General features: G+C 42.1%; 1 protein-coding gene across 2 annotated transcripts in view; it reads left to right on the plus strand.

The window, feature by feature from the left end:
- The window catches only part of adgrg6 (adhesion G protein-coupled receptor G6), a 103,875-nt gene that overhangs the window by 19,459 nt on the left and 70,700 nt on the right, over nucleotides 1-13,716 (plus strand). For both annotated transcript variants that reach the window (XM_085770121.1, XM_085770122.1), the window contains exons 3-5: nucleotides 9,017-9,364; nucleotides 11,193-11,332; nucleotides 11,448-11,727. In XM_085770121.1, coding sequence (XP_085626247.1) covers nucleotides 9,017-9,364; nucleotides 11,193-11,332; nucleotides 11,448-11,727 — 768 coding nt within the window. The remainder of the gene's footprint in view (nucleotides 1-9,016; nucleotides 9,365-11,192; nucleotides 11,333-11,447; nucleotides 11,728-13,716) is intronic.

A 13,716-nucleotide genomic window follows, 5' to 3' on the forward strand; every position in this document is an offset into this window, starting at 1 on the left:
CATCTCTTCCATAAGAATTTGCTGATTTAAACTTTAATCTGTTGTTTTTCTCGCTGTTAATGAACTTTTTTTCAAAAACATTTTCACCTCTCAGACGTCACAGTAATAACTTCTGACCATTTTATATGTGAACAAATGATGCCGTTAAAACACAGATTTATTGTGAGCGGTGGAGGTTTGTGGTTAAACAGAGTGAAGCTGCTGGTTCCAGACACAGTCAGTCAGTCTCACGTCTGTCACGGCTGCTGTGGACTCAGATGACTGGGTGTTAAAGTAAAAAAAAAAAAAAAAAAGAGGAATATTTTATATTAATTGAGTTACATAAATGTTCCTCAGTGACGGTAATAAAAGTGTCGAAGTGGTGCGAAGGATGTGATTTAGTAAAGTCTGTGATTATAGAAGACGGCGAGACGAGGTCTTCGTTTGGGAACACACCTGCAGAGCCAGTAATTACTGTCACACACACACACACACACACACACACACACACACACACACACACACACAGTACTGGTCGTTAGCCTGAGTCTGAGCTTGTTGCTGACGTGTTTCACACATTGAATAAATGCTGATAATGAAGGGACATGTTGTTTGTATAAAGCTGGTTGTGTCACTGGGTTTTTGTAGGTGTCAGGAAACACACACACAAACACACACATATGCACACACACAGGAGCTCATAAAACAGCAGGCCATCCCAGTAGCCTGGGCCCAACTTGATCTCACCTCTCACTTTATACTCAACACACACACACATACACACACACACACACACACACACACACACACACACAGTGAGTCATCAGCAGTTCTGGTCACAGTTTTATTAAAGCACAAATTACTGACGATGTTGTTTTGAGGTAAAGGTACATTGTGTAGGAATTACTCCCATCTAGCGTTGCGGTTGTATATCGCAAGCAACTCAATCGTATTTTTCATGCTGCATTCACCTGAAATTGGGCAGACGGACGACAGCCGCTGCACGCAACGGCATAAACAAGCCTTTATGTAAACATGTGGTCCGTCAGCACGAGGCAAAACAATACACGTGACAGTACGTTGTCATGGCGATGTTGTATTGTTACCGACCGACGGCCGTCTGCCCGACTGCAGGTGAATGCAGCATCAGTGTAACGCTCCATTCCTCCTCACTGCGTTACCGCGGTGACTTTTCACAGACGCCACCTCGACCTGAGCCGACAGCTCCGGTGTCTCCGCTGAGTTTCCGTGGTTTCCTACCGTCACGCTGCCACTGAATGTAAAAACATGGCGACACCACATGGCAGCAGCACCGAGCTTACCCGCTCCATGGAGATATGAATGATATGAACGGCTAATTCAGAGCTGAAAGGAACACTTCAGTTTGTTGATGGGGGGGATTACTGATTAATGAAAAACAGACTTTTGAATGAAATAATCGATTTTCGTGAACAGATAACAGGAGAAGTTACACAATGTCCCTTTAAACTTGAACACGTCTTTTCAGCGTCAGTGTGTCCTGATAAACACAATGATAGAAGTACACGCACACACACGTGTTCTCACAACAGGACTTAATTGTCGCCGTGTCTGTTCTGCATTATCACAGTTAGCGCGACCTCTGGGACTCATCCTTCTGCCCTGATTGTCTCACACACACGCACACATGCACACACACACACACACACACTTCTCTCCTCCTTTCCCTCCTCTCTTCCTTCTCTCTGGTCGTTCGTCTCCTTCACTGCTGCTGATAATCGCGTGTGAACATAAAACTTAACGTCTTCCACTTCACTCACTGATGATGGTGATGAAGACGAAGATGATGATGCTCTGCAGCTGAACTGGTAGCCAATGAGGCAGGAGAGTGAGAGACATTAGTGCAGACAGAGAGAGAGAGAGAGAGAGAGAGAGAGGCAGGAACAGGTCTGGACGAGTGAACAGGAGGAGTAATGATGTTACTGTGTGTGTGTGTGTGTGTGTGTGTAATGACTGCAGGATTACTGTTGGCACTGACACACACTCTGACTGGTTGGTTTTGGCGTCTCCTCAGAGGAAGACGACGTTTGAGATGTTAATATTTTACGACCCTGACACTATTGTGTAAAGTGTTTCCTGTCGGTATAAATTTCAGTGTGTGTGTGTGTGTGTGTGTGTGTGTGTGTGTGTGTTAATTGGATTGCTGCGAAACTCAAAGCCAAGTCAAATTGAATGAAATTGAATTTATGAACACAATGTGTGATGAAAGCTCAAATTATCAGCAAAATAAAAGTCCAGGCCAGATAGATACTGTAGTTTATTAAAGGGATAGTTCAACATTTTTAGTCATAATCCCTATAGTCATAGCAGTAGGTTTGTTACCTTTATTTGTCGGTGCAAGCTATTTTTAGAACAGCGGAGCAGAGCCGTGAGCTGCTCAGAGCTACGCTATGGAGGCAAATTAGATTTCTTGGTTTCCCTCATCAAACTCATCAAATACACAATCCAACAACTCCACAACGCTCTGGTGGACAAGTTGTGACCTGCACATTCACCACGCTATGAGATAATAACACAACATTACCAGACAGAGTTGTTTTAGAGGTAAATACAGAGACTGCTTGATGAAAAACTGCCCCTGAAGGCAACGTGCATCAGCGGTTTTGCATGAATTTACCTCTAAAACAACTCTGTCCGGTAACGTTGTGTTATTATCTCATAGCGTGGTGAATGTGCAGGTCACAACTTGTCCACCAGAGCGTTGTGGAGTTGTTGGATTGTGTATTTGATGAGTTTGATGAGGGAAACCATGAAATCCCATTAGCCTCCGTAGCGTAGCTCTGAGCAGCTCACGGCTCTGCTCCACCATTCTAAAAATAGCTTGCACTGACAATTAAAGGTAACAAACCTACTGCTGTGACCATAGCGATTATGGCAATGAGCCAATTTGCCAAAATGTTGAACTATCCCTTTAACTGTTTTTTAGACACACACACACACACACACACTGTGCGACTGGTCTATTTAAACAAACACTTCAAGCTTCTCACTGTCAACAAAGAAAAGATTCACATGTCTTCTCTTTATGTTTGTCTGATCTATATGTTTCTGTTCCCCACTGATCCACTCGCTCTGATTTCAAACAACCAATTAACACGTTTGATGTTGAGTCATTAAACTCGACAGGATCATTAAATTTTAAAGAGCAGATTAAAGCTGAAGTTGTAGCTTCTTCTTCTTCTGCGGTGTTTGATTTAAGCATGTGTTGTTTTCTCTACATGTCAGAGTGTGTGTTACACAGGGGTGAAAGTAGTTTTAAATTCTTGCCGGTACTATTAACCAAAAGTTATTTTTCTCTGCATTATTACTTTGACACAAAAAAAATAGACTGCTTGTAGTGTTTCTCTCTGTTTTTATTTAAAATATCTGTAGATAACTGACAGATATTTAAATCATGTTCAAAGTGTTTCAGCCTACCATAAGAATGTGTGGAATTTCTTTGGTGTAATTTATTGTTGTCCTGTTCCGGCGCAAATGGTGTTTCTTAACGTCTGTGGACCAGTTGTGGAAAACGTCCCAGTGCATTAAATCAAACGCACCAACCCCCATAGCAACCGTTGTGTTTCAGAAGTAGACGCGCATGCGCACTCAACATAGGAGTGAACTCTCCGGTCGTTCGCTCATAAGCAGTTAGCTGTTCTGTATCGTTAAAATTTAACAAAATAACACGCAGTAGCCTACTGGTCTCATCTTATGGCCCAAATAAATATTTTATTAATTAATGTCCAACACTTTATTACACGTATGACTGAACAACTGCAGAAAAGCTAATTAGAATACTAACGCATTCAGATAAGACCTGTTGAATCTTAGCATGTTAGCATTGTTAGCATGTGAGGAAGATGCATTAGAAAAATCAAAAGTAAGAATATGTTTGTTATAGATTTACTTTTCAAAGTAAAATTATAAACTCAGTTACAACAGAAGCAGCTTCAGTAAAAGAACATGTTCTATCTACGCTAAAGCTGACAGTGCTAATTAGCATGCTAACACATTAAGATAAGACCTGTTGAATCTTAGCATGTTAGCATTGTTAGCATGTGAGGAAGATGCATTAGAAAAATCAACAGTAATAATATGTTTGTTATAGATTTACTTTTCAAAGTAAAATGATAAACTCAGTGACAACAGAAGCAGCTTCAGTAAAAGAACAGGTTCTATCTGGGCTGACCTGGTTCTGACAGGTGTGGCCCCGCCCACCGTGAGGTCAGCAGGTGGCTCCGGCTCTGATCTCAGGTAACAGTGAGGCCGATCTCTCCTGTTATTTCCCACATGTCTTTATCAGTGCCTTCATATTTGCATAGCTGGACTTCCTCTCCGCTGTTATTGCTGCCTCTGATTTGCCGATGCCGACGTGTCACAGGTGTTTGTCTATCAGGTTCTTTCCATCAGCCGCTGTGAAGCTATCACAGAAATGTCACGACCCTGTTGTGTGTATGTGTGTGTGTGTGTGTGTGTGTGTGTGTGTGACTGGCAGTAAAAAGTGAAAGTTAGAGTCAGACTTGAATTATATTATACATTTTATGATGGAGTTTCAGCTCATTAAGTATTTGATTTAGAAACTTTATTCATTGGAATGGTCCCGTATTTTACAGTTTCCTGTGTTAGATCCATGTCAGCCAATCAGAAGAGAGAAAGCTCTGAGCCTCTGTTCTGATTGGCTGACTTTTTTTCTGAGAGAACATTTCAGAATGAAACACTCAGAGAAACCAAATCCTGCAGGTTGTTGGATGTGGGTCCAGGTGGTGAGGGGGCGGGGCTTTGTTGTGACATCACAAAGTGACAGGAAGTCCTGACGGCTGGTTTTAAGGCTCAGTTTCTGAATACAGGCTGTGTGCATTTCTCTGTGGACTGAGGCTTTGATACTTTCACAGTATTAATATAGAACCTAGAGCTGCTTTATAATCACACTACACATAGACATCTACCTTTATACTGTATGGAGATTTAACACAAACATCTACCTTTATACTGTATGGAGCTTTAACACAAACATCTACCTTTATACTATATGGAGCTTTAATACAAACATCTACCTTTATACTGTATGGAGCTTTAATTTGGTTCAGAGAGTTTTGTATATTCACCCACTTTTATTTTATTTTGAAGGACCCCTCACTTCCTCTTTCGGCCTTGATGCTTTTAATGGCCTTCTCCTCTTTGGGAGTAAAAAGCCTCTGATTGAAAAATCTAATTTGCTCCCTCTTCAACTATCAGATTTATATTCAGAACAGAGCACTAACTGTCTGAACCAATGAGATCATTTGCAATGCAAAGCAGCTTTTCACTGTGTCATGTCATAAAAACAGAGTTGGTTAGTTAGAGGCTAATGGAGGAGGCATGAAGCCGGTGACACACAATGGAGCCTGGAGACGTTTGGTTTCAACAGGTGGAGCTCAGTGTTCTCTTCTTTATATTTAATGCTTTATTCAAGCAGCTTCGTTAAAGTCACTCTTATTGTGATTATCTGACTGGCACTTCAGGTCAGAGGTCAAAGGTCACATGCAGCTTCTAGAGCCGGACTGGACATGAGGGGGATAAAGAGAGACGCGAGGTTGTGTGTGCCAGAAACTTGAGAAGGAAGCTCAGACAAAGCTACCTGCTCCAGAAGCTGAATGAAATCAGTGGATCAGGAGAAATGGAGGAGTGGGCCGAGAGAAGTCAACACTCCCCAAGAGAGAGGTGGAACACCACTGTGTCTCGTTCTGTGTGTGTGTGTGTGTGTGTGTTTTATACAGTGGTGGGAAAGACAGAGAGAGAGAGAGAGAGAGAGAGAGAGAGAGGGCTCGGTATGTGAATCGTGCGGCTGCTTCTAGTTTTTCCATTAGTGGGAAAAAAAAGGAGTTTGTTGCTTTTTGATGTCGCGTCCAAATGTTCCTGAAATTTCATGCTGAGCAACTTTAATGGCAGCAGAGTCTCTCTCTCTCACAGGGAGTGGAAGCGGGTTTGTGTGTGTGTGGGGTGTGTGTGGGTGTGTGTGTGTGTGTGTGTGTGCATCACGTTTCATTCAAACCCTGCAGCTTCAGACAAGATGAGGCTCCAAATGACAGGAATAGTTCTTTGACAACTAGTAAATCTCATGCATCATTTTAATTTCTTAGAGTTACATTTATTCTAATTTATTTTGTATTTTACTTCTCATACTTGCTGTTAAAGGGATAGTTCAAGATTTTGGCAAATTGGCCCATTGCCATAATCACTACAGTCATAGCAGTAGGTTTGTTTCCTTTATCTGTCGGTGCAAGCTATTTTTAGATTGGCGGAGCAGAGCCGTGAGCTGCTCAGTGCTACGCTACGGAGGCTAATGGGGTTTTTTTGGTTTCCCTCATCAAACTCATCAAATACACAATCCAACAACTCCAAAACACTCTGGTGGACAAGTTGTGACCTGCACATTCACCACGCTATGAGATAATAACAGAACGATACCAGACAGAGTTGTTTTAGAGGTAAATTCATGCAAAACCACAGATGGTTTTTTAGCAAGCAGTCTCTGAATTTACCTCTAAAACAACTCTGTCTGGTAACGTTCTGTTATTATCTCATAGTGTGGTGAATGTGCAGGTCACAACTTGTCCACCAGAGCATTTTGGAGTTGTTGGATTGTGTATTTGATGAGTTTGATGAGGGAAACCAAGAAATCCCATGAGCCTCCGTAGCGTAGCTCTGAGCAGCTCGCCGTTCTGCTCCGCCGTTCTAAAAATAGCTTGCACCGACAATTAAAGGTAACAAACCTACTGCTATGACTATAGGGATTATGGCAATGGGCCAATTTGCAAAAATCTTGAACTATCCCTTAAAGAGTCTAACACCACTTATAAATCTAATTTATTATTATTTACATATTTTACTTGATGAGGATGATGCAGAGATTGGAGTGACAGTGGAGCTGTTGGGGTTTGAACGTGGTAGAAGTGGATGGTGGATGTTGCTGACAAATGTGACACCAGTCAGCTTTTCTTGGAATAAGTAAGGGTTAAAACACACACACACACACACACATATACACACATGCTGCTGGTGTTTCTAGCGTTTCCAGTGCGTTGGCTGTGGTTTTGGCGGCAGCGAGGGCCGGGGCCTGAAATCAACGGAGGGCATTGTTACCCCGACTGAGAGAGACGAACCATTCTTTCCACTTTTCCATTTCAGCTCTTGTCTGTTATTATGTTTCTTTGCGAGGGCCGGCTCGTCTTTCCAGCTGTTGGTGAAAGTGATGAGGGCTGATGTGTTTTATGTCTCGAGTCGTAAATGAATCCCACTCGATCAGCGGCGTTGGGTCGGAGTCTCTGACAAACCAACACATTATGTGTTTATGATGCTTTTTAGAGAAAGATTTATTCATTCTACAGAGTCGACAAAACTCCAACCCACTCATCATTTCTCACAGCGAGAAACACAACATCTTATTAACTGGTGTTATCAAGGTAGAGGAGAGAAAAACCATGAATTTAAAGCTCCACATGAAGGTAGATGTTTGTGTTAAAGCTCCATACAGTATAAAGGTAGTTTGTGTTAAAGCTCCATACAGTATAAAGGTAGTTTGTGTTAAAGCTCCATACAGTATAAAGGTAGTTTGTGTTAAAGCTCCATACAGTATAAAGGTAGATGTTTGTATTAAAGCTCCATACAGTATAAAGGTAGATGTTTGTATTAAAGCTCCATACAGTATAAAGGTAGATGTCCATGTGTAGTGTGATTATAAAGCAGCTCTACGTTCTATATTAATACTGTGGAAGTATCAAAGACTCAGTCCGTAGAGAAATGCACACAGCCTGTATTCAGAAACTGAGCCTTAAAACCAGCTGTCAGGACTTCCTGTCACTTTGTGATGTCACAACTAGACAAATACCCAAAGCCCCGCCCCCTCACTTGGACCCACCATCCAGCAACTTGCAGGATTTGGTTTCTCTGAGTGTTTTTTATTCTGAAATCTGCTCTGTTTTTAATCGGATCACTTAAAAAAAACAGTCAGCCAATCAGAAGAGAAGATCAGAGCCTCCTCCTCCTCTCTTCTGATTGGCTGACACCGACCTGTTGTTTCTAGAGCTTCAGAGAGAAGCTGAGAGGGGAGATGGTAAGCTACACTGAGATGGTTTTTGGTTCTTAAAACTACAAATTTCAGATTTTATCATGGATCAACACTTCAGAATAAAAGACAATACACACACACACACACACACACACACACACACACACACACACACACACACACACACACACACACACAGGATCTGACTGCTCACTGTTTCCTTAAAAAGAAAAAAAAAAGTGACTTTTTCCAAATCTAACCTGCAAGATTGTCCTGCATGTGTTTGGTTTCCTGTACTAAAGTTGGTTCTTTGTAACACCTAAACCTTGCTGACTGTGGGAATGTCTCTGGCAATTGTATTGTGGAATTTGATGCAACGCTGACTCAGCAGAAGTGACTTCTGTCTCATCAATCAATTACTACTCCTCTGACTCACTGACTGATTGATTGATTAATCGACTGATTCCTCCCTCTCTGGGCTGTTGAACCTTAAGCTTCCTGCACGATGTGTCTTGTCCCGTCTCGTCTTTGTTTCCTCTTGATCCCTGGAGTGCAACCTTTTTGAGTATGATCCCTAAACTCTTCTTCTTGTCCTCTTGTCACCTTAAAAAACGAAGTGTTGGTTTTTGTTTCCTGAATCCTTGTAACCTTCTTGAAAACTTCGATCTTCGTCCTCTTCATCGTCTTGACTCTTCTGGTGTGGAGTACCTGTCAGGAATATCCTTGAATCCCTGTTACCTTCCTCTTAGCTCCCTGATTCCTAATGGTAGTTGATGTTTACCCCCTTGTCTTGTCTCCTCCCCTTTTTTTAAGGTCTCTCTCTTGTCTTCTTTTGTCCTGTTGTTCCCTTGTGTCCTTGTCTTTTGGCATCTTGTCCTCTGAGTGATATTACCCTACTTTAACTGCTTCACTGGGCGTTGTAGCTTTCTGAAAGTTGACGATCATGTATCATCCCACCATCACCTCCAGTGCTGGGCTGCAGATCTACAAACTGTAACCAGGTGCTGACGGAGGACCAGGGGAGAATCACGTCACCCTGCTACCCCCAGAAATACCCCAACTCGCAGTCTTGCAAGTGGACTCTGCAGGCCCGGGCCGGCTACATCATCCAGCTCTCCTTCCTGGACTTTGACCTGGAGGAGGCGCCGGGCTGCATCTACGACAGGGTTGTGGTGAACACGGGGAACAACGAAGTGAAATTCTGTGGTCTGACGGCCAACGGGCTGACTCTAAACTCGACGGGGAACGTGATGGAGCTGTCCTTTACCTCCGACTTCAGCGTGCAGAAGAAGGGGTTCAGTGTTAGCTACCGACACGGTAGGTCCAAACTGGGATCTGATTGGTGGTCATAGTACCATTTATCAGCTGCTAGCAGGTCAATGTTGAATACACAGTAGTGCAGCGTGAAGAATGAAGCTGTTAAACATCAGACAGGTCCAATTTGACCGCTCAGATCTCATCTGCTCAGAAAACAAACAACAAACATTTTCAGTTGGAGCGGCATGTTTTCTGTTTTCTGTTTATCTCACTGGTTTCAACATGTTTCAACAGATCAAGGGGGTTTGCTTGAGACGTAGACCAGAATATAAATCTTTTAAAAGCACCGCTGATCGATATTTTTCAAAACAACAACAGATCAAATCCCAAATCCCCCGTCCACCACCTGCTGAGCATCAAACAGCAGACAGACTCGGTCAGAGAGCAGCTGTTGTGGAGCATTTAGCAGCTAAAAGAACCAGATGTTTCCCTCAGGATCCGGTGGAGACCAAACACAGAGCTAAAAGAAAAGTGAAAACTGGACTTAGATTCATCAAGTGGAAGTTAAGAGTCTCCGAACGATTGATCCTGCTGCTCTGGTTGTGTTGAGGTTTTTGTTTTTATGCTGAAACTGACTTTTGAGCTGACCCATGTGTTTGATATAGGGTTAAACAGCATATCCCAGCATGCTTTTCACATCCACCAGAGGCCATGGGTGTAGGATATGAACAAAATCTACAGAAAAAAGGTTTTAGTTTTCATTCTACAGCTGCAGTTGTGTCACCAAATTGAGTTTGGTTAGTTTTATACATGAGAAATGGAACTTATAGATTTTTTAGCATGTAGCTGGTTTAGCTAAATGTGGCTACATGAAGAGGATGTGAGCATCGGCGGTCTTGGCCAGTTAGAGCAGCAGTAAGAGCAACTTCAAACTTGATGAAGTTTCCTGAACCGATGAAGGTCACAAAGGTGTGTTACAGTTGTGTGTGTTTAGCTCATTGATAACAAGAGACACTGCAGCTCTGAGACCAGAGGATCCACAGCAGTATCTGGTTTGGTGTTTTTTTTCAGTGAATCTGAGTGTACGTGCCCTGCTTGTGTGTGTGAATGTGTGTTACACTGCAAAACCTCAAAATCTTTCCAAGAATATTTGTCTTATTTCTTGTCAAAATGTCTCATTTCTAGTCAAAACTAATCTCTTTCCACTTAAAACAAGACTCATCGCCTAAAAATGTATTTATTTTTAGATCATTTTCACTTGTTTCAAATAAATTTTCACTTGAAATAAGTAGAAAAATCTGCCAGTGGAAGGAATTTTTTGTGCTTGTAATAAGAAAGAAAAACTTGCTCCACTATCAGATTTTTCTACTTATTTCAAGTAAAAATAGGCTTGAAAGTGTCTAAAAACAAGCTACTTTTTAATGTGATGAGTCTTATTTTAGGTATAATGAGATTTGTTTTGACTAAAAATTACATTCTGACTAGAAATAAGACAAATATTCTTGGTAAAATTTTGAGTTTTTGCAGTGCAGCTGTGTTTTTCCATTAGTTTTTTTGTGCTCAGTCAGAGTTGCTCTGTTGAGAGACCAAGACCTCTGATTCGTCGATACCTGGGGATGGTTTGTGTGTTGGTGTTGTGCTCTTAAACTGTCAATCAATGTTCACATGTTTATTCATATGTCATTTAGCTGAAATAACAATGAATAAAAACATGTGTTAATTTTTTCACTTATGTTCTCCTTTTACGCTTTTTTGCACCTTTTTTTAATTTCAACTTTACTTCCTCCTTTCCTCCCACCCCTGTATATTTTCATCTTCATCTTTCCTCCACTCCTTGCCTCCTCCTCCTCTCCTCCTCTTTCCTTCTCCTCATCCCTCCTTTCTATAGTTGCCGTTGCTCTTAGGAACCAGAAGGTCAGAATAACCAGTGGTAATGGTCAGGTCACCAAGATCTCAGAGTCCGTCTCATTCCCGGCGCTCACTCAGCTCACCCTGTGCTTCGAGCTGGAGCGTACCGGCCAGAAACAGGTACCGGACACTTAGAAATAAGTCACTAAAACGTACAGCTGGCTCATTTAAGAAGAAAATGTGCGATTTGTGAAGGGAGTTGACTAATAATTCTGTTTTCTGGGCTCCTGAACAGAAAGAGTGGGTCTTCACCTACTTCGACACGAACAGCAACGTGAGGCTGAGCGTGGGCTCCGATCAGGGCGGCATGAAGCTGATCGTTGACGGGGTGATCTGTTCGCTCAGCGGCATCCTGACCTCCTCCGACTTCACTTCCACCATGAAACGTTTCTGCGTGGTGTGGAGTTCGTCCGACGGCCAGATTATCGTTTACTTCAACGGGAGCCACCAGACCAAGACCTGCTCCACGTCCACCGGGCGCACCGTCCCAGCTGGAGGACTGCTCCGGTTAGGAGGTGAGTCTGAGTTTGAATTTTACCGTTTGGTTTGATCTCTGGACTTCGTCAGGTTCTGTTCACAAAACATTGGATTTCTTAAAGGAATAGTTCCCCAAAAAATGAAATTCGTTCGTAGTCCAACGAAAACTTGAGAGTCAATAGCGCCCGACACAAAAACGTCCATAAAACTACACAAAAACCATTTAACATTCCTCCACACTGCTCGTCCACTGCAATCCAAGTGTCCTGAAGGGAGATAGTCCAGAGTTTACTGGAAACGACGAGGATGGTTTTTGTGTAGTTTTATGGACGTTTTTGTGTTGGGCACTATTGACTGCTCCATGACAGCAGCAGAGTGACAGACAGGCTCTTGTAGTAGTATTTGTAAATATTACAAATACTACAGGAGAGGAGATAGGCCTATCCTGTATAGTATTTGTATTTGTAAATACTACAGGAGGAGGCAGAGACCAGCGGTGGTCTAGTCACGGAGGTGTCTCCAGTCACGTTTAGTCACGCTAAACGTTAGCTCATATAACGTCTCTATGTAACTTATAAATGATTGTGTGTTTGTGTTTGTTTTGGGGGGGGCAGCCATAGATATGGGGGACAGCAATGAAGAACATGCATTGCTGATTGCTGTACGTTAGCAGCAGGGGTTGGACACGGAAGTGATTCGTGTGCCGATTCTGAAGTAGGCCTACCGCTTAAGTTTTCTTGTTTTCATTGTCATACTCCGGCATTGAGTCAAAGTTAATCGGCTTTATTGTTCACTTTTATGGCGCTGCAGAGTTTGGCAGCCTGTCTGTCACTCTGCTGCTGTCATGGAGCCGACGCCGACAGTCGCTTGTCGCTTTGTTGTGGTACGTGGTCATGCCTCTGCAGTTTTTTTTTAGTTTTTTTTTGCCTGACCTTTTTTTTTTTTTTCTTGTGCCGGATTTTTTTTTTTTTACCTGACTTTTTTTTTTCTTGTGCTGGATTTTTTTTTTTTTTTGCTTACTTTTTTCCCTTGCGCTGGATTTCTTTTTTTTTTTGGCTGTTTTTTTTTTTTCTTTGGGGATGGCCCTAATACTCCTTCGTACGGGTCCCCAGATGCACTTTGAGGAATAATTAAAAATGAATTTAATTTGTTGGTGAACTATTCCTTTAAGCAAAATTAAATCCTGGTCTCTAACCAGGGGTCAACAAGTTATGCTGAACCTCTGGAAACATCTGTCTGGTGGAGGTGCTTTGGTGTGTCACACAAATGAAGAGACAACCAGTCATATTTAAGAGCTTTGTAGGTAGAATGATGTTGGTCCGGAGCCATAAATGATAAAAAAAAATGAGTGGCAAGAAAGTGGCAACAAGCCTGGGGTGATATATTTGCAGCTCAGCAGGAAATAAAAACACTTAAATCAACATATTTCTCTGCTGACGTGACAAGTATTAAGTTCACTGCTCCTTCCAACTTCAATCACATTTTCTGTTACGACTGAAATTGTGGCTACAAATCAGTCTGGACAAATGGCTCCGCCCCCAAAGATGACTTAAACACGGTGTCAAGCTGAATAATGATTTTGACGTTTAGCCACAAGGACACCATCTTAGTTCCCAGAATGAGACTGAGTGATCGGTTGATGCACAGAACTCTGAACCTGAAGCTTCGGACACTATCGATTTATCATCACCATCAGGTTGTTAAGTGAAGATGGTGAAAACCCAACTGGGTGTTACTTGATGGTTTGACCTCAGATTGCAATAAGTATGTGGCGTGATTTTTGAGAAAACCAAACAGATGAAGGTCAGTTTGGACAAAGAGACAAGAACAGGAGGATTATGATGATTATGAAGCACTAAATGATGTACTCGACACTCTGTAGAAGTCTGTGTACTTGGACGATGATGATGACGATGGCACTAGAGGACTACAGTCAAAGGAATGAGATGTGAATATCTGAACTTATATTTATTGAGGACACACGTCTCTGGTTTTATTTTAAGATTTTACTTTTTGTTTTGAAATCT

Source organism: Trachurus japonicus, chromosome 24 (assembly GCF_045865225.1).
Source record: "Trachurus japonicus isolate A0001 chromosome 24, Traja_1.0".
In the NCBI taxonomy this organism is placed as follows: domain Eukaryota; kingdom Metazoa; phylum Chordata; class Actinopteri; order Carangiformes; family Carangidae; genus Trachurus; species Trachurus japonicus.